At 40.7% G+C, this 27,247-nt stretch overlaps 1 protein-coding gene and 1 long non-coding RNA gene across 4 annotated transcripts in view; one reads left to right on the top strand and one right to left on the bottom strand.

The window, feature by feature from the left end:
* Window positions 1–913: 913 nt before the first annotated feature.
* On the bottom strand, window positions 914–8,433 carry LOC142360591 (uncharacterized). 3 transcript variants are annotated; one of them, XR_012763221.1, is made up of 5 exons: window positions 8,348–8,433; window positions 5,189–5,390; window positions 3,820–3,879; window positions 3,194–3,229; window positions 914–2,188 (listed from the first exon to the last, which is right to left on the bottom strand). It is a non-coding gene; the product is annotated as an uncharacterized LOC142360591 (long non-coding RNA). The 3 variants fall into 3 exon arrangements; XR_012763220.1 differs by lacking the exon at window positions 8,348–8,433 and adding an exon at window positions 7,516–7,711 and having other exon boundaries at window positions 914–1,887; XR_012763219.1 differs by lacking the exon at window positions 8,348–8,433 and adding an exon at window positions 7,516–7,711.
* RNGTT (RNA guanylyltransferase and 5'-phosphatase) overlaps window positions 7,791–27,247 on the top strand; it is a 195,156-nt gene continuing 175,699 nt past the window's right edge. Inside the window, exons 1-5 of the mRNA XM_075414382.1 lie at window positions 7,791–7,995; window positions 14,901–15,010; window positions 21,483–21,586; window positions 21,716–21,804; window positions 25,414–25,489. Of these exons, the coding sequence (XP_075270497.1) occupies window positions 7,932–7,995; window positions 14,901–15,010; window positions 21,483–21,586; window positions 21,716–21,804; window positions 25,414–25,489 (443 nt within the window). The 5' untranslated portion in view covers window positions 7,791–7,931. The remainder of the gene's footprint in view (window positions 7,996–14,900; window positions 15,011–21,482; window positions 21,587–21,715; window positions 21,805–25,413; window positions 25,490–27,247) is intronic.

Here is a 27,247-nt window from a genome sequence, read left to right on the forward strand (position 1 = left end):
ACATAAGCATACGTGTATTTTACCATGATTTAATTTGTATACAATATAAATATATATTCGGTTCTGATTTTAAAAAGCCTGTGTGGCTGCCAGGCTGATCACTTTGCTTGACTCCATATTCCTTTCTTTTGCCTTTGGCCAGTTTCTTGGGGTATTTTGAGGACTGCAAACGCCTCAGGAGAGAGAGAGACTGTGGTCTTTGTTTACATTTATACAGTATGTTACACATGTTTTGTGCTATAAACCCGTGTAAATAAAAACAGGTCTGTATGTATTTTCTCAGGTACTATATTATAGCTCATACATGTATTATTCTTCACAGGCTGTATATTCATGTATATCTATAGTACACATATCCATAGGCACAAACTTATGATGCAGGAGGTCTGAGAGAGTGCCTATGGGTAACAGCCTTTTCCTTTTGTGACTGATCACCTGAGAAAAAGATCTCTGCCAGTACAGCACCCCAGAACTTGATCATCATGTATGCAGGTGTTAGGCCAAAACGCTGACTCTCTCTTGGCTACTTCAGGCTGTAGAGGAGCGATAACCCTCTGGCAGGTACCGACTGCCCTAATCTGCCTCTCGCCCCAACCAGCACCTCAGTTACTCCATTACTTTTAACCACAGCCTCCATTCAGGGCAAGATTTTTACTAAGGTGTCCATGTGCAGGCAGTAGAGAAACTAGAAAGTGTAGCAACGGAACACTGTTTTACATTGTGGGATCCAGTCACTCCCCAGCCCAGCTCCAAAGGCTATGAGTCATGCTTTCCACTGACAGAAATTAGATGAGTTTCTCATCACGGTTTAACCTGGCAGCTGGCAAATAGGACCACGCAGCCGCTCGCGCACTCCTCCCCCCTCAGCGGGATGGGCAGGGGTATGGAAAAAACTTAAACTTGTGGGTTGGGATAAAGACAGTTTAATAAGACAACAAAGCAAGTCATAACTAATAACAGAATATGCAAAACAAGCAATACACAATACAATTTTTCTCACTGCCCAACAACCAATTGCGTAGCCAGTCCCTGAGCAGCGATTGCGGAACGCGCAGATTTCACGGATTTAGTGAAAAAATTTGAACTCTTGGGAAAAAGAGGATTCCTGCCCCCCGGCAAACCCCCATTCGCAAACTGAGCATGACGTCTATGGTATGGAATATTTCCATGAGCCAGCTTGGCTGTCTGCCTGGCTGTGCTCCCTCCCAGCTCCTGCACACCTGCTCGTCGGCTGAATGTGGGAGACTGGAAAAAGTCCATGATTTCTTAGCAACAGCTGAAAACATCAGTGTATTATCAATATTCTTCTCATACCAAATCCAAAACCCAGCAGCTACTGGGAGGAAAAGCAAATCTATCCCAGCCAAAACCAGGACACTCGTGTATTATGTCATACTTGTCCCTACTGCTAGTCATCTTCCATCGTGAAATTTTAGTTGGTTGATTACTTTATCCATACTCAAAGCACACTACTACCATATGATTTAATTTTATGCAGTCGACCATATATATTCTTAAATGTTACATCTGGGTATTTTTTATGGCATTGATTTCCATTGAAAATCATCCTCCACAGCTGGTGTGAGTAAAGCCTCAGGTGTCTAGGTCAAACCAGGAGAACTCTAAGGAGACCAGTGTTAGTCTTCCAAGGAATGACAGGCATCTTGCTTGTAAGCTTGCTGTCCAGCTGCTTATCTCTGTCGCATCAAGCACACCATCATCTCAGCTGCAGAGGAGCAATAGCAAGGCATCTTGTTTTTCAGGCCTGCAAGTCGGTGCTTGAAGTCTTTGCTGTCGTCCCTTCTCCAGAACAGCAACCCTCTGGACCGACAGACGCCGCCTTCCCTGTGCGCAAACACACGCCTTTCCAATTCCTTCCCAGATCACCTGCCAAGTAAATCATCTGCCATGTCTGCAGGCCAGAGCTAAGACTGTTAATGCCCCCTGTAGTGGTGTCAGATTTACACGTCATCATTACAGCACACACATGCTTGGTGGTGTAGGCTGGCAGCTTATGGTGACTGCCCCGAGCATGATACCCAATTCAGGGACCTGGATTTAAAGCAGCTCTGTCCCAAGGTCACTGTGTGCTCTCTGCCTCTACAGAGATGTCAGTTCTACAGGTTGAACTCGCGCTGTAATGCCTCAGAGGCTTGAGCTGAAAATGTCGTATTCCCAGAGTGAAACCCTGAAGGAAAATTTAAGATTTAAATACAGACTTGAAAGCAAGATGCTTATATTGCATCCATTATTCTGTTCGTTTTATTACTCTCACAGAAAGGAGAGAGTGGTCTATATTCTACTAAATGTCATGGTTGTCTTCTGTTGGAAATTTTATTAAAGAACTGTATCATAATCTCACACTAGGGAATGACTCCAGGAGTTGGCTTTGCTATTTATGCTGTTTCCCATTTACTTTGGACCGGAAAAGTAACCGTACTTTAACTTATATGACAGTAAGTCTGTGAGGTCGTGCTGCCCCCTAATGCCTTGAAGATTAAAGACTGGTAATTTTGTTTCTCGTTTATAGAGTCTCCCCTATAGGACGAACATTGTAAATGACATTTTATTTTCTCAAATGTATCGCAGCACTCAAAACTCTATTTCAACATCCCTTTTTGGCATTGTATACACATAAGGAATAAAATAACTTTCTTTTTTAAAATCTTATTTTGATTTTCAACCTCAGAAAAATAATTTGTCTCAGAAGTTAGGTTCTTAATTATTCGTTGGCAGCAGACAAATAGGCACAAATTAAAAAACGTTGAGCTCCTAGCATTTTTTAAGTTAGTGCATACTCAGCATTTTTAAGCGTAGAGACCTACATATGTATTAGAGAACTTCACCATAAAAACTATAATTTTAACTTTTACTTAAATCTAAAAGTACGTTTTCATTGTACTGTTTTTAGTTTTTTTTTTCCTCTGATACTATTAGAATCTAAGTACTGTTGGCATTAAATACGACTACAGTAACAAAAAAGTTAAAATATTTATTCAGATTTATACAGTACTCACCCCCCCACAAAAGCTTCATGCATGCTGAAAGTAAATCAGTCATAAAGGAACATTGTACTAATCCATTTTGTCACAAGTCAGTTTCCCATCACCATTAAAACCAATAAGCAAGGAATGAATTAAGTGAATTGGTAAATAAAACCATATTTTGCTATGTTCCGTATACGATCACTTACAAGTTTGTGGCATCAAGTTGCTTTCCAGGTGAACACCTATACCATGAAGTGGAAAAATAATAATGTATGAATCATGTTTGCATACATTAGCTTCTTTCAAAATTACTTTCAATTAAATAAATCCTGTTGTAGTCTCAGTTTAGAAAATGATGTTTGATCTTTGTTTTTTTAAGAAAATGTATTTACTAGATAGTCAGAAATGTCTGTTTCATAGAACACCCTGAGGGATGTTTTTATTTTCTTATTATATTCATTATTACTTTGTGAACACATGGAAAATTATGTTATACTGAAACAGAACAGTAATAAGGTTGTTGACCTGTATTAGTACAGAAGAGGGCAATGCTATGGGTTCTTCCTTTGGGCAGAATTCCTAATTTATCCACATGATGTAGAAGAAGTAAATTATCTAGCTACTTACATTATTAGTATATGACATTAAAAGCGTAAGCTTGTTCATCAGCAACAATTTGGGTAAATGTTCATTTTGCAATTAGAAAAAAAGAGTATGTGGAAGGTCTGGTGTGTGGGTGTTCTTTATGGTTTTAAGTCAAAGGAGTACACAAATACAGCTCTCCATGACCTGAAACAGTGTGGCTGAGCTGAAACCAAGGAAGTCAACATACCCATGGCACAGAGGATGAACCCCATCCTGGGAAAATGATTTCTTGATCGCGCTGTCTGCTCTGCCAGAAAAAGGATTTAAATTGGTGAGCAGAAATCTGAGTAAGGATACAGGCATCTGAATGCCTTGAGGTAAAAGAGAATCAATATACAGCAAAGAAGGAATGTCATATTACAGGCTATTAAAACACTTGCAGTTGCCTTCTCAAAGCAATCTTTGAAACAACCCCATTCAAACACATCTATGTAGGCTTTTGGGAGTCACACAAGGACTCGAGGAACTCGGTGCCTTCTGCTGGTACGCCAGGAAAAAGTCATCTTAACTATGAATGTCACAACATCAAGCAGGAAAGTGTGTCTGTTCACAAAGACTGTTTGATGTCACACGCGAACATCATCCTATGCCTGCGTAAACTGTTTCAAAGTGTCTAGCATGGCAACCTATATATGCACAACACGTAACATCAGCTGTAAATAATCAGGTTCTCCAGAGCAGGTTAAGGGTAAACAGAGTCACTTGAAATCTGTGTTGTATCTGTGGGACGCAATGCAGCAACACGTCCTCAAACATGTGAATACTCTATTACCCTGCTGGAGAATACTGATCTTTTGGGTGACTGAATTTTCCCCACGTAATATTCCCTAAGAAAACAGACTGAACACTGTTCAGACAGCAACAGGGATTATTCCATGTTTCTATACTTCCCGTCCTATATTCCACCTTCTCGTGTCACATTTATAGCATATTCACTCTTAAAATCTAGCCAAAACCCACCATTCCCATGTCACCATCAACTGATCAACAGACCACCACTCATCCTAGTCAACAGCAGCTGTGACACTGTAGTGTTGGGGGGAGAGAAGAAGAAACAACCTTCTTCCTCCTTTCTCATTCAACAACTGGCTTCAAACAGTCATCTTTTTTGGTACCTGATGTGGAGCAAGATGGAATGTGGCAAACAGACCTAAGTGTCACAACTCAGGAAAAGCCCTCCAGCGTGGTGAAGGTGCTCAGCTGAGTGGCTTCTCACGTCACGCTGGTCTGCCAGAGGGACTCACGCAACTCAGCTCAGCCAACCCCGGAACCACCAAAAGATAAACTGTGGATGATGCCTGGCTAAGCTCATTTTGGCTGTACGCTTCATTTTAACTCCCTACCTTACACTTAGAATTTCAAATATTTTATTTGCCTTGTGCATTGGTAAATAAAAACAGATGTACATCTCCTCCCAGTTTAACTATACATCTTCATGCGATATTTTTGCTCTGTAGCTGTTAAGTTTGTTTTAAAAGCATACCAGAATCTCAAAGCTAGATGACGAGAACACAAATTATTGCTCATTCATGACATATTTTTGTACTATTCTTCACCTCTGCATATGGTTTCATTCCAAATTTTTCCATACTGCTGTTGTTACTGTACGTTGCTCCTAATTTACTGACATCAGAAACGGAGTATCTTGCAGTCGTTCTTTGCTTCTTGCTCGTTCTGAACACTCCTTGCACTCAGGTTTTACTTTCTTTTCTGGCTGGTCCTCAGCACCACCTGGTGTCTGACTGTTGCTTGTTTGCTCTGTAAAGGAAAAATCAGCACCTCAGTTTAAGCATCACAGAGTAACATTTATTGGAAGTGTATTTCACAGTTAGGGAAAATAATATAAATAGTCTTTCGCTGTAGCAAGGCTTCTAACTTTAGCTAGAGTGAGAGTATCTAGTGACGACAAAGGCCTTGGAGGACAAAATTCAGAAACTTCTAATGTAGTATGAGAACCTGACTCAGATATGCAAACTACTTAACTGACTACCTCAATTACTATGAGAGGATATTCTAGGGAAGAAACTACATCTAATAAAATCTAGAGTGATAAAATGCAGCAGGAAGCATAGTCACTGTATAATGAAGTTTGTCATAAATTTTAGATCAAATTATTTCCATTGTTTTGATGTGTTCATAGGACCTAAGGGCTTCCTATTGTATCTGTACACACAATAGTGGTTAGTTCTGCAAGCTGTTGCACCTACTGACTTGCAAAGGCAGCACACCTGGCTTACGGAAAAACAGGAAGCCCGGACAGAACAGTACTGAAATGTAAGTAACTGGAAAACAAGCTATGAAAATAATCTGTTGCTGTTGTTTCATAATGCTTCACTGAAGCCACCTGTACTGGTTTTGGCTGGGATAGTTAATTTTCTTCATAGTAGCTCATAGGGTGCTGCATTTTAGATTTGTGACCAAAACAGTCCTGATTGATTGATAACACAGGGATGTTTTAGCTATTGCTGAACAGTGCTTGAACAGCATGAAGACCTTTTCTGCTTCTGACACTGTCCCGACAGCGAGCAGGCTGGGGATGCACAAGAATTTGGGTGGGGACACAGCTGGGGCAGCCGACCCCAACCGACCAAAGGGATATCCCAGACTGTAAGATGTTGTGCTCAGCAGTAAAAACAGGGAGAAGACGGAGGAAGGGGGGGACATTTGCAAATGATGGTGTTTTTCTTCCCAAGTAACCATTGTGAGCGATGAAGCCCTGATTTCCTGGAAATGTCTAAACCCCTGCTTGCCAAAGGGAAGCAGTGAATGAATTCCTTTATTTCTTTTGAGATTAACTCAACCCATGAGTTTTTTTACTTTCACCCTTCTGATTCTCTCCCCTATCCTGCTGCAGGGGGGAGCGAGCAAGTGGCTGTGTGGGGCTTAGCTGCCAGCTTGGGTTAAACCCCCCCCCACCTTAAATACTCCTTTAATGGATGCAAACACTGCCAGGCTATGAGTCTTCAGCCGAGTCTGTGCGAGCGGACCGCTTTCAGCCCATGGAGACTTTTCACTGGGATTCTGTACAGAAACATGGCTTCTGTTACGTGAGCCTATCCGCAAGCCTGATCTTTGTGGCCATGCCTTTTCAGCAAGGAAAGAGAGGGTGCAGTACGGGGCACCTTTGCTACACCAGCAACCCTTTTCCCTGCGGACCAGAACAGCCACACTATCAGCTGGAGCGGGATCCCTCTGCGCCCACCTCCAGCCCCAGCTGTAAGGGCACATCCAGAGAAAGCCAGCAGCAGGGCAGGCACGCCTGCCCAGCCCTCTGGCTCTTCTTCTTCTTCTTCGGCTGAGGACGTTTCCCGGGCCAGACGCAGCCCCCAGCTGCCTCCTCTCCGGTGACCCCTCCACAGTCACAGAATCACAGAATGGTAGGGGTTGGAAGGGACCTCTGTGGGTCATCTAGTCCAACCCCCCTGCAGAAGCAGGGTCACCTACAGCAGGCTGCACAGGACCTTGTCCAGGCGGGTCTCGAATATCTCCAGAGAAGGAGACTCCACGACCTCCCTGGGCAGCCTGTTCCAGGGCTCTGTCACCCTCAGAGGGAAGAAGTTCTTCCTCATGTTCAGACGGAACTTCCTGTGCTTCAGTTTGTGCCCATTGCCCCTTGTCCCGTCGCTGGGGACCACTGAAAAGAGTCTGGCCCCATCCTCCTGACACCCACCCTTCAGATATTTATAAGCATATATTAGGTCCCCTCGCAGCCTTCTCTTCTTCAGGCTGAACAAGCCCAGCTCCCTCAGCCTCTCCTCGTAGGAGAGATGCTCCAGTCCCCTCCTCATCCTCGTAGCCCTCCGCTGGACTCTCTCCAATAGCTCCTCATCTTTCTCGAACTGGGAGCCCAGCACTGGACACAGCACTGCAGATGGGGCCTCACCAGGGCAGAGCAGAGGGGCAGGAGAACCTCCCGTCCATCACGGCGGGCCCGCGGGCCTGGCTCGGCGGGGCCCCTACCAGCCCGCTCCCCTCCCCGGGCTGCCGTGGCCGGGCGACACGCCCTCCTCGCTGCCCGCGGGGAGCCGCTTCCCGCCCGCTCCGGGGACCAGGGGAACGGGCCCGGCCGGCGGGGCCCGGCGCCGCCGCAGCGGAGCCCCGGCCCGGAAGCGGAAGCGGCGCCGCGGTGCGCTGTGGGCTTGCGGCGGCTGAGGCGGAGCTGGGTCTGAATGAAGGCGCCGCGGGCGAGGGGCCGCCGCCGCTGAGCGCCCCGGGCCGCGCCCGCCCTGCGCCCCCTCCTTCCCTCCCTCCCTTTCCCCGCGGGCGGGCGGGCAGCGGCGGCGGCCGCCCGGCCCCGCCATGTCCTACAACAAGATCCCGCCGCGCTGGCTCCACTGCCCCAGGAGAGGGCAGCCCGTGGCAGGTGAGCGCCCGGCCCGACCCGGTCCTGCCTCGCCTCGCCTCGCCCCGGGGCGGCGGCGGCCCCCTCCTCCCCTCCGCTGCCCGCCGGCCCCCGCTCCCCCTCAGCGCCGCGCCTTGCAGCCGCCGCGGCCCCTCGCCCTCCGGCCTGGCCGGGGCTCTTTGTCCCGGGGCCGCGGCGGTGCCGGTGCGGAGGCTCCGGGCGGCCGCTCCCCGCTGAGCTCCGGCGGGCCGCCCGGCCTCCCGGCGCTGGCTTCCCCCCGGGGCGGCTCCTTCCCCGCAGCCCCCGGCTCCCTCCCGCACTGCAGGCCCCCTCCTGCCCGCCGGGGCCTGCCCGCCGGGGCCTCGCTTCGCACCGGTGATGTTTCGGGATGAAACTTCTCCCGTGCGGGAGCTGCCGCCGTCCTCGGCCCCGGCGGGTCCCCTGAGCAGCCTCTGCCTCCCTCCTTCGCTTGGTTCCTTGTTTTTCCCTGGAGGCCGTGGTGTTTACCCGTGTTGACCTGTTACTGGGGCGACTGGCGGCGAGCTGTCAATCACTGGTCTGTTCCCGAGCTGTTTCGCTGTGGGATGAGTCCCAAGTGTTGCGCTCCCAGAGTCTCACGTGCCTTTCAGGTTCTGTCAGGGACTGCCGTCATCTGGGGTGTTCTCTCCCGTAACGCGTGTCCATCTCGCCTGTGGCCAGGTATCTGGCCTTGCTGGCATCTAGCGGCAGGGAACTGGGCATCATGCAAACACACGTTTTTTTGGCAGTGAGTTACCTCCCGTACTGACTGCAGATGGATGTTTCCCCTCCTGCCTGGTATGAGATAGAGCAAACAAAATTTGCTCTTTTCAATTTTCTCAAGTTCTTTCCTTTATAAGGTCAGCAATTCCAACCCCCATGTGTTTTTCCCACAGCATTTTCTGGTTTTCACTCCTTTCATCTTCCTATCTGTGATAATTTAAAGGTATTTTTTCAAAAACGCAGCACTTGCTACTCAGCGTGCTATCCTAGATGGCACTGTGCCATGATTTGCTTAATAGTCACAACTCCTGCGTTTTCTACCCCACGTTTCTACATCGTTTTCTACATTTTTTGGTGACATTTGGTTGTGGAACTGAAGACACTGACTGCTGTTTACTGGTTTATTTAGAGCGTGGTGAGACAGCTCAATAGGCTTAATCTTCCCATCAGTATTCATTATTGGGCATTTATCAGTATTTAATTTCAGTTGTTCATTCTGTGGGCAACTGGTTTCCCTCAAGTTCCTTATATTTCTCTGAACTTGACTCAAATAACAGCGTTGTTGTATCGCTCATCTCCATTATATATTTTTCCTGATCGCTGGCAGATGCGTTGCTTTGTATCTAATAAGAGATTTGATAGCCTAGGTTGTTAGCTTTTGACCATGACAAAAATGATGACTCTTTATTCTTTGTTTCTCTTCTCAGCAAGTTCTCCATCTCTAGAAGTTGTCGCTTTTGTTTGTTTGTCTGTCTGTCTTTTGAGCCATGGCTTCTCAAAAATAGCAACATAGAGTAAGCAAGAATGCAGGTCATCAGCATGTCATCTGCTGTGCCATCACTGCTTGTGTGTTTGTTTATTCAGTAACTGCAAGGTAATTCTTTTCCATTCAGTGTGACCATGCACAAGAAGTTACTGCACAATAAAAAAGGAAAGTGCTTGGTTCATTTCTTTGGCTGCTTTATTGTAATTGATTTTTAGTTTTTAGTGTGTACAGCTTAGCAAAATTAATAGCACACCATCAGTCTTCTCTCCTTTTTTTGCTATTTTACATTCAGACATCTAACAGTTTTACTGAGAGATAATTTTTAGAGTTTATTGATGTTGGTACTGTCTCCCAGATGTGTTATATTCTAGTTTTAATTAGCATTTCAATCAAATTTGTAAGCATGTATGCATGATTTTATTCCGATCAGATAGTGTAATAGTAATGATCTCGCTGAGCGAGGATTTTCCGGCTTCTGGGGACTAAAATTCATCAAGTGTTTGGTCATGACCCTCTTGTTGTAGGACTGTGACATCCAGAATTTCTAGGTGACCTCAAATACAAGCTGATGAGATCTGCAGCTCTTCTGTTGGTGAGATTGGTTTCACTCAGGTTAATGGGACCCTACATTCTGAGTGAGGTGAATTGATCCATGACTCTCATTATTTTCCAGTTTACTTCTTTATGTATCGATGTTCTTCAGAATGGCACATTTTCACATTTATTGCATTGTGGTAGCACCTCAGTCACGTACTTGATGAAAAGAGCTGCCTCTGAACTCTTAGATCTGAAATCATTAGGTTGCTTCAGCCTTCCTGCCTGGGCATCGCCATCTCTGCAGGTGCCTACTTTTTATAACTACCGAAAACCCAGTCTGTTTTGGTTTTGCCGTGGAGAGTGCTAGCAAGATACTGAAGAAAAGACAGGAGAAGCATCTTGGCAGTGTCTTTCAGTCACCTTCTGTTGATTCATGTTAGTTAATCCTTGGTCACTTTACACAGTCTAGCTGTCCCAATTAATGCTCAATCTGAACATACCATAGTCAGAAATAATTAGTGGCTACTGTCATGTATTGAGTTGATAGGTTCATGTCAAAGAAAATTAAGCTAAATTAAGGGCAGCTTTTTAACTGGTGTGCTCTGGAATTAAAGTTTTAAGAAAAGATAAAAAATGTGCCAAAATTTGAGCATGGATATGTAGGAAATTTGAAGTCTTACGTTGCTCACTTTGATTTCTCTCAGATTAGTCCATGTGATGTCTATGCTCTGACATACTGGGCTCTTATTTGTAGGATTTTTACCTGTTTTTCAACCTAAAGAAATACCATCTGTTATACAGGTAATTAATTTGGAAAGTGTTTTTAAATATCCACTTTCCAAAACTGTTTGACAAATTTGAACTTAATTCTGGAAGTAGGTAATCATCAGGTATCGAGGTTCTAGCAACATTTTGAATTTAACTGGAAAATTCGATTGAGGACTTATGATTATTATCATAGTTTTGTTTGCAAACAAAAGCATAAACATAGTTTTGTTTAGATATACGAATGACTTGAGATGCTTTTATAAAAATCTATGTAAAATATCACCGTGTTACTGTCAGATCACCTAGTTCAACATAAAGAATTTATTATTAAATCTTCATATTAAGTATGAAGGCTTAAGTTGAGTTGCAGTCAGTTTTTACTGCATCACTTCTTTAGCATAAGATGTGGAGTAGAACTGTAGCAGAGATTGTAGCTATTGCATCATTTATACTCGTCCGCGTTACTCAGAAGGGTTAGAAATCTTTCTTAGAATTAAAGCTTAGATTTTCTGTAGCTTGATGACACTTGCCTGAGAGGGCCTTATATACACACAGGGAAGGAGGATTTTCAAACTTCTATATAAATATCAAATGGCAAATTTGCCAGGTAGGGAAATTTGGTTTTCTGTTATGAGGAACACAGTACGAGTTGGTATTCAAGATCTTTAATAAATGTGTAGCAGTCACAGTTTAGAAGAAACCCAAGAATGTAAATTAGGAAGATCGTGCTTACTGCATAGGAATAAGGTGAAATTATATTGCAGAGAAATGTAATTTATTAACCACCCCCAGCCCAACTCCCCCAAAACACCCAAGGGGAAAAAAAAACCACACGAAAAACAACAAAACCAGAGCCATTGTTTTCATAATCTGGGTACAAAATTTCCCTAAATTGGAACCAAATTACATGAATTCACTGCTCTCTTCTGACCTTGGCAGGTAGCTTGTTTGCTGCCATATAAGCTTTGTTGCACAATGGTACCGCCAAACTGGAATCTGTAGAGGCTGGGCTTCTAAATACTTCCAAAGATCTGGGTTTGATCTTTGGAAGTGATAGCAAATGGGCTCTGTTAGAAATACTCATCACTTCCACAGCTGTGTAAAGCTGTTCAAATGCCGCAGGGGATGCTGACTAGACCACTTTGCCTGTCTTTTCCTGGTGATGAACAGAAATGTATTATGGTTGCTCAGAACGAAATCAGAGTGAAAATCGGACACTAAATCAAGGTGCACTACTGAGCAGAGAATGAACATGTTCATTCTCTGTTCTAGAAGATGGAGAACAGGAGAATCTTCAGTGTGATTTACAGTCTCTAATCAGATGCTACAGGAAACAATCTTAACTTCTAGGCGCTGTTTTTCAACTCTGTTTTCTATTCCTACTACCTTGTAAAGGATGGTAGTTTTCTTATGTATCCATCGACCCTTTTGTCAGTGGAGCTTCTTAGTTGAATGCCTTGGCTAAAAAAACTTTAGGTACATTCTTCATGTTCTGTAATGGGTGAGTGGATATATTGGCAAGTTGATACAAGTGGCAAAGTTGATTAAAACACTTTCAGGCATGTTTGGTGTTTTGCAAAACTTATGACAGTGGTAGATGTTTATATTAAGATTATCCAAAATTAGGACTTCATAATCAGTCTGTACAGAGGAAGATTATGAGTTAATGTGGAAGGGTTAATAGTGAATGAGAGGCTGAATGATAGTGTTGAAAGTGACAGGGAGCACAAAGAAGCGAGAAAATTGAAGTAGATAGATCAAGAAATGAGGAAATGGCAGGGAGGTGACCAGGACCAGGGAGGAGGATGTATACCTGGTGGAATGAAAAGGCAGAGGAGAGTAGAGTGAAGTTAGGGATTTTTCTAACAGTCAAAGAAGTTGAAGTGACTTAATAAACTTATTGCCATGTAATGTGTACATTGACTGTATGACTGAGTAACTTTCTTGTTAGCTGTAAAGGTTGGAATGGTCTTGGACAAGTGTAACAGTGAGGGTGTTTCTCATGTTGCCGATTAACATCAAACCGGAGCTAACAAGATGCATAAAGCTTCTCAGTTTCCATAATTGTCTGTCTTCTGTGGTTTATAATGTCTCTTTCCTAGAAGTTAAATGCTTATTTGAGACTATGTAAGATGTTTTGATAGAATTTAAGGCTACACAGAACTCTATGAACTTTAATTTATTGTATAGAAAAGCCTCTCAGCAGCATTCATTTAGTAAAAATGGCACACATTTTTTATTTTTAGGAAGATTCATGAGCTTCTCTCTCAAAACTTGATTTCTAGCTGAATACAGTGGACGTTTTAGTGTCTTTTCATTCCATGTGGTTTTGTTTTGCTGAAAACAAGAAGATTTTATTTCTTTTATTAAGAGGAAGTGTTCTGTCTTGATGAGAAAGCGGTATTTTTATGAGTAATTCAGAAGAATTTTTTAGGATTAGTGCTGGGTGTGCCTATTCACTTGGGGATCTGAAATGGAACATTTAAATACTGCAGAAAGACTAGTGGATGGTGGCTGTTACTCTGCATTACACAGCTGAACAGATGCATCAGACAGTTTAAGGAATAGTATAGAAAGGTGTTACGTTTTTCCTGAGTTCAAAATATCGTGTGGGTATGTGTGTTTCTAAATAGGAAAAGGTTTTTAAAAGTTAGTGAAGTTAAAAAAGAAAAAATCGTGTAGAATGCACTGTCTTCCCCCCCCCCCCCCCCCCCCCCCCCCCGAAATAGGTAGGTTAACTGCTATTAGAAGCATTTTAGAAATAAAATTCGACAACATCAGAATCTGGCAGAACTTTTTACCTGGAAGATTTATGTCTGGTGCTCCAGTTTGGAGTTCTTCCTGCATTAAAAAAAACGTATCTGCTGCTCTTCTGTGCCATACAATTACATGGCTGCATTTTCTTTGGTTTTAGAAAGGCTGTCTTCAAGTGCACAGGAATAGTTTTATTTAAAAAAAAAAAAAATAAGGAAAGTTCTGGGGCAATAATTTTTTTGTGTTTTTCTTGGGGGAGGGTTTATTTGATCAATCTCAGGATAGGATTCATTTAAATATTTTCATAGCTGTTTAGAAATGCTGAAGTTCTCACAGTTTTACTCCCTGCCTGTATCATTAACCTGGGTATGGCTGGGCAGATAGGCCAGGTCTCTTTCTTGCTATCGATTTGCAGTTATTTTACACCCCTAACGAGCGCAGGGTCCCAGGAGCGTGCGGGAGGAGGTGTGCGGCTTCCCAGGCGGACGTGGTGGCAGTGGCCTGGGCTCTAAGTTCTCGTCTGTCTGGAAGCGCAGGAGGAGCTGTCGGGTCAGTACGTGCTGCTCCAGGACCTCTTCCTGCTGCGCTCGGAGGGAAAGGCATGCCCGTAGCTTCCTGGGCTTCAGGAAGCGCCAGCTGGAGATCTCTAACGAGATTATTTCAGATATTCTGTGGTGGATGTGATGGATGAAAACTAAAATCAATATTAAAAAAAATTTTTGGGTTTCTAGGCAGTGATGGGTGTAGTTGAGCAAGTGCTAATTCCAGTCAAGTTTTTGGTGCAGGTTCTTAGCTTCCCTGATGTCTGAACCGCACGTAGGTGTTGTGTTTCCGAGGGAAGGTTGAACGCTGCCACAGAACTCTTCCAACAGGCCCTAAGGAGCAGCTTAGAAAGCTCTGTAGTGCTTCGATGTTCTGTACCAAATGTGGCTTTTTTGCAGTGATCTTTACCGTGTTTTATGTTTGCAGGTAATTGAAGCTGATGTTTACATAGCTGCGTAACAAACTGTCATTTAAAATGCTATTTTCGTGTTTTTATCTGTACCAACTTTAAATTTTCTCTATTCTGTTGTGTGCTGTAGCTCCTCAGCTTAAATCACGTGAAAAGCTAGCTAAAAACGTTATTTTACATGAGCTGAACAGTATTTCCTTTAAACTTCTAAACTTATTTGTGAATTCAGAGAACTCGTAACTAAAAAATATTCCAAATCAACTGTTATTGATACTTTTCCTGCAATTATTTTTCATTGAAGGGGAACCTCTACATCTGCTCAGCATGTTGCTTTGAAATCACTAAGTTGTTAGTGTACATAGACATGAGTATACATAAAATACTGCAAAATTTGATTGTCTTTCATAGGGAAGTTTTTACCTTTGAAGACAATGTTAGGACCAAGATACGATGAACAGGTTGCTGAAGAAAATCGCTTTCACCCGAGTATGTTATCCAACTACTTAAAGAGTCTGAAGGTAAAGTTAAATTTTCTAGTAATTGAAACATTACTTTCTTCGTTAATGTTTATTCAGATGTTGCTTTTCAGATTTAAGAAAAAAGTGATTGATGGCTTCCTTTGGGACATCTGTACAGAGAATTTTTTTTTTGTTTACATTTTCAGGTTTTCTCTGTAATTCTTAAATTTCCAAAAGTACTTTCTTACAGGCAAGAATTGTGCAAAATCCTCCAGCTCATTCACAGTGTCAACAGCAAGAATCTCACTCTTTTGTGTTATTACTGTTGCATCTTGGAGAGATGTCATTGCCAAAAATTAAGACAGTCTGAGTTTGTGGTTTTACAAATGACTTTTGCCTATGGATATATTAAGTTGCAATTTTGCTTGTGGGAGTGAAAACATTTGAAAGTGAAAGGAGAATTCATAGAACTCTTCTGTAGTTTCAATGCATAATTTTCTTCTGTTGATGCATAGAATGCTTTATGGTATCTAACCAGTCATACCCAAGTATGGAAGAAAACAATTTATGGAATTTATCCAGTAACCTCTTAATGAAAAAAATGCATAAATCGAAAAAAAAATTTTAGGAGCATGGACTGGGACCGCTGAAGGTGGGTGGATGCCTTTATCATTGGGTTGTGCTTCTGGCTTATTTCTTCGCTGTGTTTTGCCCATTTCTGTCTGTCTACATCAGCTTGCACGTTGTTCTGCACTGTAGCACAGCTTTGACAATATAAATGTGAAACAAGACCTTTCCAGCCTTTTGTGGAGGTCTGTGAAGTGTTGTGCCCCGTCCAGTGCATCTGGAGATGTGGGAAATAGGATTTTGAGCGTCCCAGGCAAAGAAAGGCCTACAACCTAATTCTTTTAATCCGTTTCTTAAACTGTTATGTAGAATGTTAGCACCATTTTTTTTTTGACTGTGTGTTTTAGAAAACTAATCATGCTAGTGACTTTTTTCTATTTTTTTTTCTGTTGATGTAAGTTAAACTAATTCTGAACTCGTTTCACAACATCAGAGCTTAAGAATCAGAAGAATCAGGTGACTAAAATACGTGAATCTTCGTTTTATGAATCTTATTGAGGCTTAAGTATGAAGTAGGTGGTGAGCTAGTCACTGTAGCAGTGATGGAAGTACCTGTGGGCTAATGTGATAAGAAAGTGCGATCAGTGAAGCATGTGTGCCTGTTCTCAGGTGCTTGAACTGGCAGGATGTTTTTTTGTTTGAATTCTTGGATCTATGCATTGAAATTCAACTTGAGTTCCTGTTTTATGCCTTATGTTGTTTTTGACTCTGTCAGGCTTTAATGGGCATACCTAGAAATTTTCAAAACCCACTCTTACTCATGGTTTAAAGTAATCTAAAATTCTGCATATAGTTTGAAGCTATAGAGAACTTCAGAGACTTACTCAGAATTTCTGACTGTTTGCTTGTTAGTGATTTGTCACCAAAGAAGAAATCATGGTGAACCTTCATAGCCATTCCACTAGGCACATCAGTTGCTTGTATTGCAATACGATGAATTTGTAATGTCTTGAGTGACATCAAATGATTAGAATCTGATAATACAATTACTAGCATGAGGATCCCCATTTATATTTTGGTAGTTTTAGGTTACAAGCAGAACAGATAATTTCTCTCAAACTCCCTGTTCCCTTCAAATCTGGTATATTGTCTTGAACTCTGGTATTGTTGCTAAATGTTTGCCATATGATTTTTTTATTGGCTGAGACATGCAGTTACTGGAGGGCTGTGTTTGTAGAACAGCAGTTTACCAACTATCTGGCAGTGAGATCAATGTGCAATTGAGACCTTGAAAAGCACATTTTCCCAAGTCAATAGCAGCTCACTGTGTATGGTTCTTATCATTTTACTGCAGTGTGTTTTACTGCTAATACTCTGCAGAATGAATCGCTTTTGAAACTTGGTTGTTACTTAAGTCCATATAATTTATCTCCCAGATAAGAGACTTCAGCAGAAACTTTTACATCTGGTTTTTGGTAATAGTGAGATATTACTGCTACCACAGATTTTTGAAGCTACCAGTTCAGTGTTTAAGACAACATCTGTCTGGGAGGAACTTTGTCTAACAAGCTTCCTGTGTGATTCCTTTTTCTCATGCAGCTGATTGCTGAAAATCTGAATGTTAGAAACTGATTTGATAAGGGATAGCAGCCCCGTTTTTCTTCTGATTGCCAGTATTTACATAGTATCTTCATGGTCTCATAAAAAAATTTGCAGGGGCAATTTGTGACAGTGTGTATAATTTTATTTTTTTATTTCTTTCTTGAGTCAGTAGGTTAGTACTGTATGTGCTTTATAAAAGGTAGTTTTATTTTGGTTATGAAGAGCTAGGATGTTAGTTAACTCAAAAGAACGTTTGGGCAATTATATGGTCAAGTTACAGTTTTCCTGTTAGGAAAACTAGTTACCAGTTTTCAGCCACATTATTGTTTTTCCGGATAAATTAAATCACTAATTTAACCTATTTTCCTCAAATAAGAAATGCAGGAAAAAAATCCTGGGGCTGGAGAGAATTCAGTGTATTGTAGTACGCTCTCTTCCTCCTGGGGAGGGTGTTTTCAAGTTCCAACATCTGATGAGAAACTTGTGGGGTCATACAAGGGGAACCTAGCTAAGGCCATTTAATTGCACAGCAGCAGAAGAGCACATGCATGAGGCATTAATAGCTGGAGATAGCTGGAATGTGAGAAAGTGAGGAGGAAGGCTTTTATAACCATAGGAGGACATGGAGAGCCTGGCCAAAATAAGTATGAGGAGAATGGGGGTGGTATGAAGATCTTGGTATTATTGTATGTAGAAGATGAGAATGTTAAGCTATCGATGAGCTTCCCCCCCCCCCCTCTATCCAGTCATCTTTTACAATTAGAAGCGAGAAAAGTAACTAGTTTCAATTGTGTTTCAATGTGGTATCTATGATTGTAGTGTTGCAACAGTATTTGTAAGAAATGAATGTGTGTTTTAGTGAGAAGTTGCTCAACAATTTTAAATTATTCTTTCTTCCAAAGCTGTGTCGTTCCATGGGCGTGGTGGACTGAAAGATGTGATTCATGCAAAACATTAGCTGAAAAACCATTTCTTTCCAGTGGGTGACCATCTATTTCGGCTTGGATAGATTTTCAAAAGTCAGCTCCTGTTAAGAACTTCCTAGGAGCAAACTTAGGAGAGCATGACTGAGAGGATGACTGTGATGACTGGTGTGATGTGAGAGTTTCAGAGCAGAGTAAAAGCACCTGGGTGATGAACGTATGTGTACTGGAATCTGTTCTAGAGGCGAGAATTACGCTTGGTCAGGACAAGCATAGTGTAACCTGGCTTCAGTGACTGAAGTGTTCCGATTCCTGTGGTGCCAGTGGTTTTTTTGCATGGATTTTTGGAACATCATAATTGTATACTTCAATATGTTACATAATCCCTCTGCTTTTTAAAATTTTCCTTATCCTTTTCTTTTGCCTGGCACTCTCTAAATTGTAGTGTGTTACGTGCAGCTCATCCTGTGAACTGAGAGAGCAAATGTTTATGCTTTCTGTAAAGCAAGGAAACTTCTCTCATGCCTTATACGCTCTATGTGCCATGCATGCTTTATAGCTTTGGCTAAATTGTATCGGGTGCCTGTTTGGTTTACTACTCCGTGAAATGTGTGAGGAACAGTTTCACTTCACAAAGTCTTCACTAGTATATGATTGACACTATTCATAATAATTGCAAAGGAATAGCAGGCCAGAAGTCCTAGAGTCCCGTATGTCAGAATTTCATCTCTAGCAGGCACTTTGCTCTGTTTCATTCTCCTGTTCGAATTAAATGCAACATCCCAAATGCTTGGTGACGCTTTGGGTCTGGAGTACATTCTGGTGTTCTCCTGGGTTCTACATGGCAGTTGGGAAACTGAAATCTGTGAGTGGATATGCTCAAAAGAGCAATTTCTGAAAGTTGAGGGAAAAGCATGGGGGTATTCTTTGAGCTTAAAAGCTTTGATGTAAAATTAATTTTTGTGCTTTCACACAATTTCTCAGTGATAATTCTTCATTGTAGCAGAAGTTTGGGGAAGCTTGGAGGCTTCTGGCTGGAATGTTTGAAGGTGCTGGTATTTGAGAACAGTGGAGTTGGGAATTGGCTTTGAGTTTTCAACTAGAATGGAATGGTGTCTCTTCTACGTTTGGATGGGAGGATGTGAAACTGTTTTGCAAATCACTTGCATTTCTTCTTGTAGCTCTGCTTTAATAGTTTGATATATTAAACAGTGTTAACCTTTTAATATGTCTTCATGGTTTTATTAAAGGTTGTTTTCCTCACGATTCTTTTTCCCTTTCTCCAGAATGTCAGATGATACAGCATTTTTTTGAAGAGTAATTCACGTTTTGGAATGTTTTCTTTCTTACTAGACTGGAGCTGTATGCAAAAACCTTTACTTTAAAATGATGTTTTCATTAAATGTTGATCTTACTTTGAAAATAACTTTTTTCCCCTTAGCTGAGGACATCCTGGAAGCATTATGCTTAACCCCATATTGTACATAAAATAATAGGTTATCAAGCTGATCTATGTAGGAGTTGGGGAGGAGGGTAGTTAGGGGGCCATTTATGTGGCTTGATAGTCTAGAGCTCTCTGATAACACACCTGATTGTCATATCGGTCTTTTTGCCAACTCTAACTGCCCTGTTGATAGGATGAAGAACACAGAGGGAGGTTCTTAGCTTTTTTTGGGGGTATGGCATGTTACTAGAAGATACTCTGTGGCTTCCCTCCACGCGGTCATTGTTTGTGTAGAACGGTAGAAAAATATCTAAATAGTTTTCATAGAACTAGCTCATTTTAGATGTACTTTTCTATCGTAGCATGTTGTCCTGTACAATCACCTAGAACTACTGGTGTGGGACTATGTCATTCTCCTCCGAAGTTATTTTGAGTAGTTTATGTCAGTGGCATAGTGTTATGGACGTACAGTGTGTAGCACCTGGAAATTTTGTGAATTAAGCGGTCTCCCAGATATATGCTAAATGCTGTTGAGGATGGAGGGGGAGGAAGGTAATGATTGAATTAATTGCCTTTTGTATACTTCCTACAAAATTAATCACTGGCTAGTATGCTGTCAGTCTGTATGTTTAGCAGCTCTGTTGACACTAAGTATTTGAAGGTTCAGCTAATGTAACATTGTTTTCAGGTGGAACTCTACTGAAGCAGCTTGTATTTCTGCAAAACACAGTGATAAAAGTAAATAAAGCATTCTGAATGCAGTATAGAAAGTTGAAGTATGTGCTGGAGTTTTACGTATACTGAAGGTGCAGTCTTCTTCTGTGTTTCTGAATGCGTAACATGCTTCAGTGTTAATGTATTTATAAGTGCACTAGTGATATATTTTTAAAAAAGACAAAGCTGTGGAACAAGGGTTTTGCTAAACTACCACTCTTAAAATGCCTTTTAAAAAGACATCTGGTTTCATGGTGAGGATCCTACTTGAAAGCATGACATTCAGCATTTTGACCAAAAGCATTTACTTGCACTTATAAGGCAGGGGACCAGGAATACTTTCAGTACACAGGAGTGTTAGTGAGCTGGGTTTGCACAGTAATACTGGGAGGTTTATGGTTCGTGGAAATTCTGTTTGGATCAAGGATCAGTAGGATGCACTTTGCTGTTGTTCTCTGTGTGTTGGATGCCACCCAGTGGAATTTCTGCTATCCATCTTGCTTTTTAAAAACATAGTAACTACCACAAGGCTGCTTTAAAAGACCTGTTTTACAGCTACAAAAACCAAACACTAAAAATGTAAGTTCAGGCACAAGGGGACACATTAGGGTACAGTGAGAAAGGCAGATGTTAGGATGTACCTGAATTCAGGCTGAGTGGTTGACACTGCCACCTTAATTACTGCCAGCATCTTTGAAGATTTGAAGTTGTTTCACATTTTAACTTTGAATAAAATGAGAATTTAAGGGAATTTTTGTTTAAAACTTGAAAATTATTTCCCTTGTTTTGCACTATAATGTATGGGTAAATTAGATCAGTTATTTTTTCTGAAAGTATACATATATATAATTCTTAGTAGTTAATTTTTCTAATGGTACTTCCACTGTGCCAGTGCTTAATATCGTTCTACTTAAAGCATAAGAGCACGTGATTCCAACTTATTTATCTTTTAGCATGTTACAATAATTATTTACCAGATACTTTCCTGCCGTTAGCAGATCTTTCTTATTTAGAAACGTTGGTGGGAACAAACTGAAGTTTTTGAATTCGTGGCTAGTGCTAATTCAGACATCAGCTTTCACAAAGAAGCACAGATGACTAATGGTGGTAAAATATAGATGTTATGAACAAATGCAATATTTAAGAATTTTTAAACTTGCAACTGTAGCTTGCTGTTGCTTTTAATTTGGGTATTATTAGCCTTTTAATATTTATGCACTGATATTTGAACCACTTATATAAGTTTACTTTATTTTCTTATTGGGTTTGTTTTTTTTTTTAGGTTAAAATGGGTTTACTGGTAGACTTGACCAACACCACTAGATTCTATGACAGGAATGATATAGAGAAAGAGGGGATTAAATATATAAAGCTCCAGTGTAAAGGGTAAGTTGTCTGCACTTTTTTAATATTTAGCTTTTAATTTTGAAGATCATACTGAAATAATTAATCTTTTTTTTTCCTCTTCCCTTTCGCCCAGCTGTCTCCTAATCTCTGTGTTCCTGTGTTTTTCAGGCATGATGAGTGCCCTACACCTGAGAATACAGAGACATTTATCCGTGTATGTGAACACTTTAGTGATAAGAATCCCTCAGAGCTTATAGGTATGTCTTCTTATATCCGTTATATCCATCATTAGTTTTTACTGTTAATTTATTTCATATTTACTCATAACTGCAGTCTCCTATTCTTAAAAGTCTAAGCAAAGGAATTTCCTCAGTGCAGTGTTTATGCATATGTAGGTTTGATTGCTTTTACTCCAGAAACTAGTATGTTTCTGCATCCATCAGTTTGATTACAGCTGTCTACTTAATGGGGAAAAATATGCAGGCTTAAGAACTGTCCAAATAAACAGCTGGCTTAAAAACAAATGCATGATATTCACATTGTGGTTTTGTAACTTCTGCTGATACAAATGGGGGTTATGTATTGCCTAAGTACAGTTTTGGCATTTGATGGTCTGGCTTACTTGAAGTCATATTTGATAATTGAATGATCAGAGATTCTTTAGCAAATCTCACAAAGCACCTGATTAATTGCTGGGAACAGGTAGTAGATACCAGGCGAAGTTTTTCTTCTGTGGTGTACTGTCTCACAGTGAATATTTGAATGTTCCTAAGGATATTTTTTTTTTTTTTTACCCAGAGCCAAGTAAGTTCTCAGTTTAATTAGAGTGGCTTCTAGTTTTAGTTAAAACCATTTTATTCTGAATTCTATTAAGCATATTAGTGTTCAAGTCTATCTGCAAACTGTCAGAGACAAGAAATTACTTTGCAGCTGAGTTTCCAAAGTCAGAATGGGAACAACAGAGCCTCTTTGATGGTTCTGCAACCTTCCTGAATCTGAGTGTCTGTGTGCCTTAGGAGTGCATGGAACAGCTGTGTGTGTAGGTGTCACTGGTAAGAGCTTGGGAAACTAAGCTAGACGAGGTCCTGTGCCACCTGCTCTGGGTGACCCTGCTTTGGCAGGGGGGTTGGACTAGATGATCCGCAGAGGTACCTTCCAACCCCCACCATTCTGTGTTTCTGTATGTTCATACAGTTTAGGATTCATACCGAATCGTAGAATTGTACAATAGTTGAGGTTGTTGGAAGGGACCTGTGGAAATCAGCTAGTCAGTTGCCCTTCCTTAGTGCAGGGCCAGCTAAAGCAGCCGGCTCAGGACTGTGCCCGTTTCAGTTTTGGCCTTCTCCAAGCTTGGAGGCTCCACAGCATCTTCTGGCAACCTCTTCCAGTGTTTGCTCACCCTTACAATACACAGTGTTTTTTTTTTTTTTTTTTTTTTTCTTGCGTTTAAACGGAATTTAATGTATTTAAATTTTTACAGATTGCTTCTTGTCCTGTTACAGGATGCCACTGAGAGTCTTTTTTTTTTTTTTTTGTGTGCTTGAAAGATTTAATTTGGGCACATGCTTTTTCACATAGTTTTCTTTTAGGTACTTTCTTATTTCTTTATTTCACATAGAATGCAATTTAAATTTGAGACTTGCGTTTTCTTCTCTGAACTGTAAAGCAAGTGTCATGTGGAAAATGAGGAACTGCTAAATGAGAGTGAGTGGGATCAGTCATCAACAATATTACAGAACTTGCACCAGAACTTGAAATATTGTTGATGACTGATCCCACTCACTCTCATTTAGCAGTTCCTCATTTTTCACTCTCCCTTTGCAGTTGCTCCACTTGGTCCTCCAACAGTATTTCAGAACTTGAAATATTGTTATGGTCAGCAAATTATATGGAACAGGGATTGCATGTCCTGTAAATTGCAGACCCATTTAACTGGTATTTCAACACTGGAAATGCCATTTTTGCTGTTGAGTCACTAACTTTGACTTCTATGAATTTTGGAATGTTCTTGCATTATTTAGATTATTTCAACTTTATGGAAAAAAAAAAAGTCCATTATAGTCAAGAAGAAAATAATGTGCTGACTAGGCTTTTACATAACCTGTGATTAGCCTTTTCATAGTAAAAAAAGGTTGTTGGGATTTTCCATTTCCCTTCCATGAGTTACTGAAAAGTTGTTTCTGGTTCTGGACATTTGTTTCCTCTGACAGGATGTCATAGGGACTGGTGCAGGGGATGTTTTTATCAGAAGTGAAAGCAGTGTGCAGCAGTGACAGCACTGTACCCCATGTGATCTTTCCCTTCCAAGCCATTGGTCTCAGTGCTGAGATGCTTCTTATCTTTGCCATGTACATGAAATTATTGACTTAACCTTCTTGGTAGCAGTAACAGCTGTAGGGCTTATTGATAGCAATTGTGTACGGTTTCATTTCCAGTGTGAAGCTTAGATATGAAAAGCGACTGAAATGTGAATGATAAGTGAACAAAATTTTCTATTCAGCTAGAACAATATAGGATGGAAACTTTATTTTTGCGTACCAACCTTAAGGAAACAAAATGCAAAAATTTTGTTTGAGCAGAAAACACAGGAGAAATTATTGCTGGGAACAAATTCTATAAGGAAGCTAAAATTCATTTAACTTGATTGAAGTTACACAGTTTTTGAAATTATTAAATGGTTAGAATGGATGAATCCAAGAAATTTGTAATAGTTTTCGTGTTGCTTTATTAAGAAGGAAGACTTGGTGGGGCAGGCACAAAACCCAACCCTGATACAGTTGTTATATATTTCTGTTTACCCATATGAAGTTTCTTGTTTTTATCAGTCTACTCTTTGTAGGCAAGTTTTGGATCTCTAGTAAAAAAAAATAAATACTTGCAATATAGGGGAGCATATAGAAAAAAAGATATTCACATTTTGTCTGAATAAGCATCAAGTGAATTGTTGCTAAAGTTACTTCACTAGTTATGGTAGAGAAATAAGGAAATCAGTAAAAGCTTAAGTGGCTTGCTTCGTGGTCACAACTGAAAAATATGTTAATATTAAGAATAATTGTGTTTGGTGTTAGTGGTAACTTTAATACTCTGATATTTATAATTTAAAATGCAGCATGAGCAAGAGGCTACAACTTGCCTGAATCCTTCGCGACATTTGTAATAGCAAAGATTTTCAGGCTGGTTTGTTTATCGGTAGATGGTGCTGTTGCCTTTAGAGGAAAAAAAGTTCCAATGCATTTGACTCTTCCCCTTCTTTCACTGGGGATGAATTCAGTAAAATAGAGGCTGAAGACTTAATTCTTTTTTTCTTACATTAAAAAAGATAAGTAACTGAAGTTGATTATACTCTTGTATAGTTTTCATACTTTTTCTTTTTTTCAAAATTAAGTAGTATGGTCTTAGCGTGGTAATAGCAAAGTTGAAATAGAGTTGTGGTCTATTGACACCACTTTCAAGTTTGAGGTAGGGAAATTTGGATGTGATTTTTATGCCTGATGGTGTGAAATGAATGTAATGCATGTTGCATCTACTAAAATCACAATTACTGAATTGGATTTTATTGTCTTCTGATAAGCATTTGACCAGTCATAAAAAAAATACTTTGAATCTTATCTGTATTAGCCATATTTCAGTTGCATTGTTAGTGCTCTGGGATAAACTGAACTATACTATATTCTTGTTGCTAATAATTTGCAGAAAGAATGTAATCAATTGCTTTTTAGGCTTATGTGCCCTATGTGATCTGGGCTGCCTTGATGGACAGCGAGGTAACTGATGAAGGCAGAAGGATCCAAAAACACACCTGTGAAACTGAAGCATGTTTGTTAAATTACTTGCAATTGATTATGCCCTTTTCTTGTCTTGTCTAGGTGTCCACTGTACACATGGTTTCAATAGAACTGGATTTCTGATCTGTGCCTTTTTGGTAGAGAAGATGGACTGGAGGTAACTTAGAATGTTAATTCCAAGGGATTTGTGGAAGGTGACCAAAGGCATCTTTAGTATGTTTCACTCATTGTCCGGACAGCTGTCGTAATGTGTTCACTGTTATTTAAATAAATAACTGCCTACTAATCTTGAGCAAACAACCTATATTAACATTGTTCATGTTGTTCCTTGGTAGCTTATCCTGTTTCAGTCGAGCTTTATAGGTCTGGTAGGTCAAAAGTCAGCTGTACTTGCTGTGTGTAGGCTTTTAGGAGTGTGTGTATTGAGTCTCCTCCCCGTGACATGTCCTACATTTTGAGTAAGAGTGTAGAGTTCAGAGATGCCTGAAAGATTATTTCTCTTACTTTTTTGTCTTTTTCATGTAGGTTTCCACGTAGGCTTTTTACGTTTTTCAAGTTCTGAAGAGAGGTCATGAGCTAGAGCAAGAGCAGTGTGATATACCTGCTGCTGAAGGGTTGAGGGGAGACAAAGTCCTTGTTTCCAGCTTCTTGTTTGACTGAAGTCTACAGCATGCTTCTACACAGACTCACCTGTGGTTTTTGTCATTTAAAAATGTTGGTGCCTTCATAAAGAGTAGTGATCTTCTTAAATAACATGAGTATTAAAAAAAATGGCTTGTACCATGCTGGTGGGCATGACTTCTGCATGTTTGCTAGTATTCGCGAGTCACTGTTTCCTTGCTGATGGGGTACCATGCAAGGCGTGTTTCTTAACAAGCCCCTTAAGCATTTGGATCATGTATCTTGCAGGGTCCTTTAAGTGAAGAAAATTCTACTCCTGTTGCAGCATTTTCTTATGACCGTACATACAGTTATTTGGTGCCTGGCATGTATGTGCAAGCTGTTTGCGAAGAACTAGGTCACTGTTGTCTGTTAGTAAACTTGGAATAAAGACATTGGAGTAATGGAGACAGAACGCCATTAGCAGTGGGTGGCTGAGTCTTGGCAGAACCTTAGCTGAGTATAGGAAGTAGACACAGATACAAATATCTTTATGGTATGATTCTGGTTGTTCCTGTGAACTAGCAAATTTATATGCTTTTAATCTAATAATTTAAAAGCAGCATGCAGTAATTAGACTCAGAATTGGTCCTTTGTTCTGAAGAGGAAATGCACTTGAATCTGTTTGAATCTCCTGCTTTTATGCAGCCTCTCTTTATTTCCAAACCGCTGTGGGAAAAGCCTTAAAACTTAACAGCCGTGTCTCTTTTTCTCTTTTTTTTTTTTTTTTTTTTTCCCCTTCATTCAGGTACTTAATAGTACCAAGTTTATTCATTTGTCTCAGTTTTTTTTAACAGAACACCCAGATATATCAGATATATATCACCTAGTAGGGGGAAAATGTCCACAGCAAAAGGATGAATTTCGGCAAGGTGTAGTTAATGCTAAGCATTGTATCAAGATAAATCCGATTTGCTATATCATTCTTTAAAATAAAGCAGTGTTATTTGCTGATGAAGAAATAAGATTTTCCAGATGGAAAAATCCATCCCTGTTCATTCCTTAAACACGTGATATAGGAGTGGTGCTGATGTATTGTGAATACTGAGATGTACTTTTTAGTTAAAGAAAGCTCATCCAGACGGAAAGCACTCCAGTTAGTGATCAGAAACCTTACTTGATTCTCTTTTTCACAACTCATTTTTTGCAAAGACTGCTATGTTTCTAGAGCTTGCAAAATGTGTTTTCTTTCAGCTGGGTGTCTGGACTTGAAATCTGTGCTGCCTCTTTTGGCTTTCATTGCCATCTATTCCCG

The sequence above is a fragment of the Opisthocomus hoazin genome, chromosome 2 (genome assembly GCF_030867145.1).
Source record: "Opisthocomus hoazin isolate bOpiHoa1 chromosome 2, bOpiHoa1.hap1, whole genome shotgun sequence".
NCBI lineage: Eukaryota > Metazoa > Chordata > Aves > Opisthocomiformes > Opisthocomidae > Opisthocomus > Opisthocomus hoazin.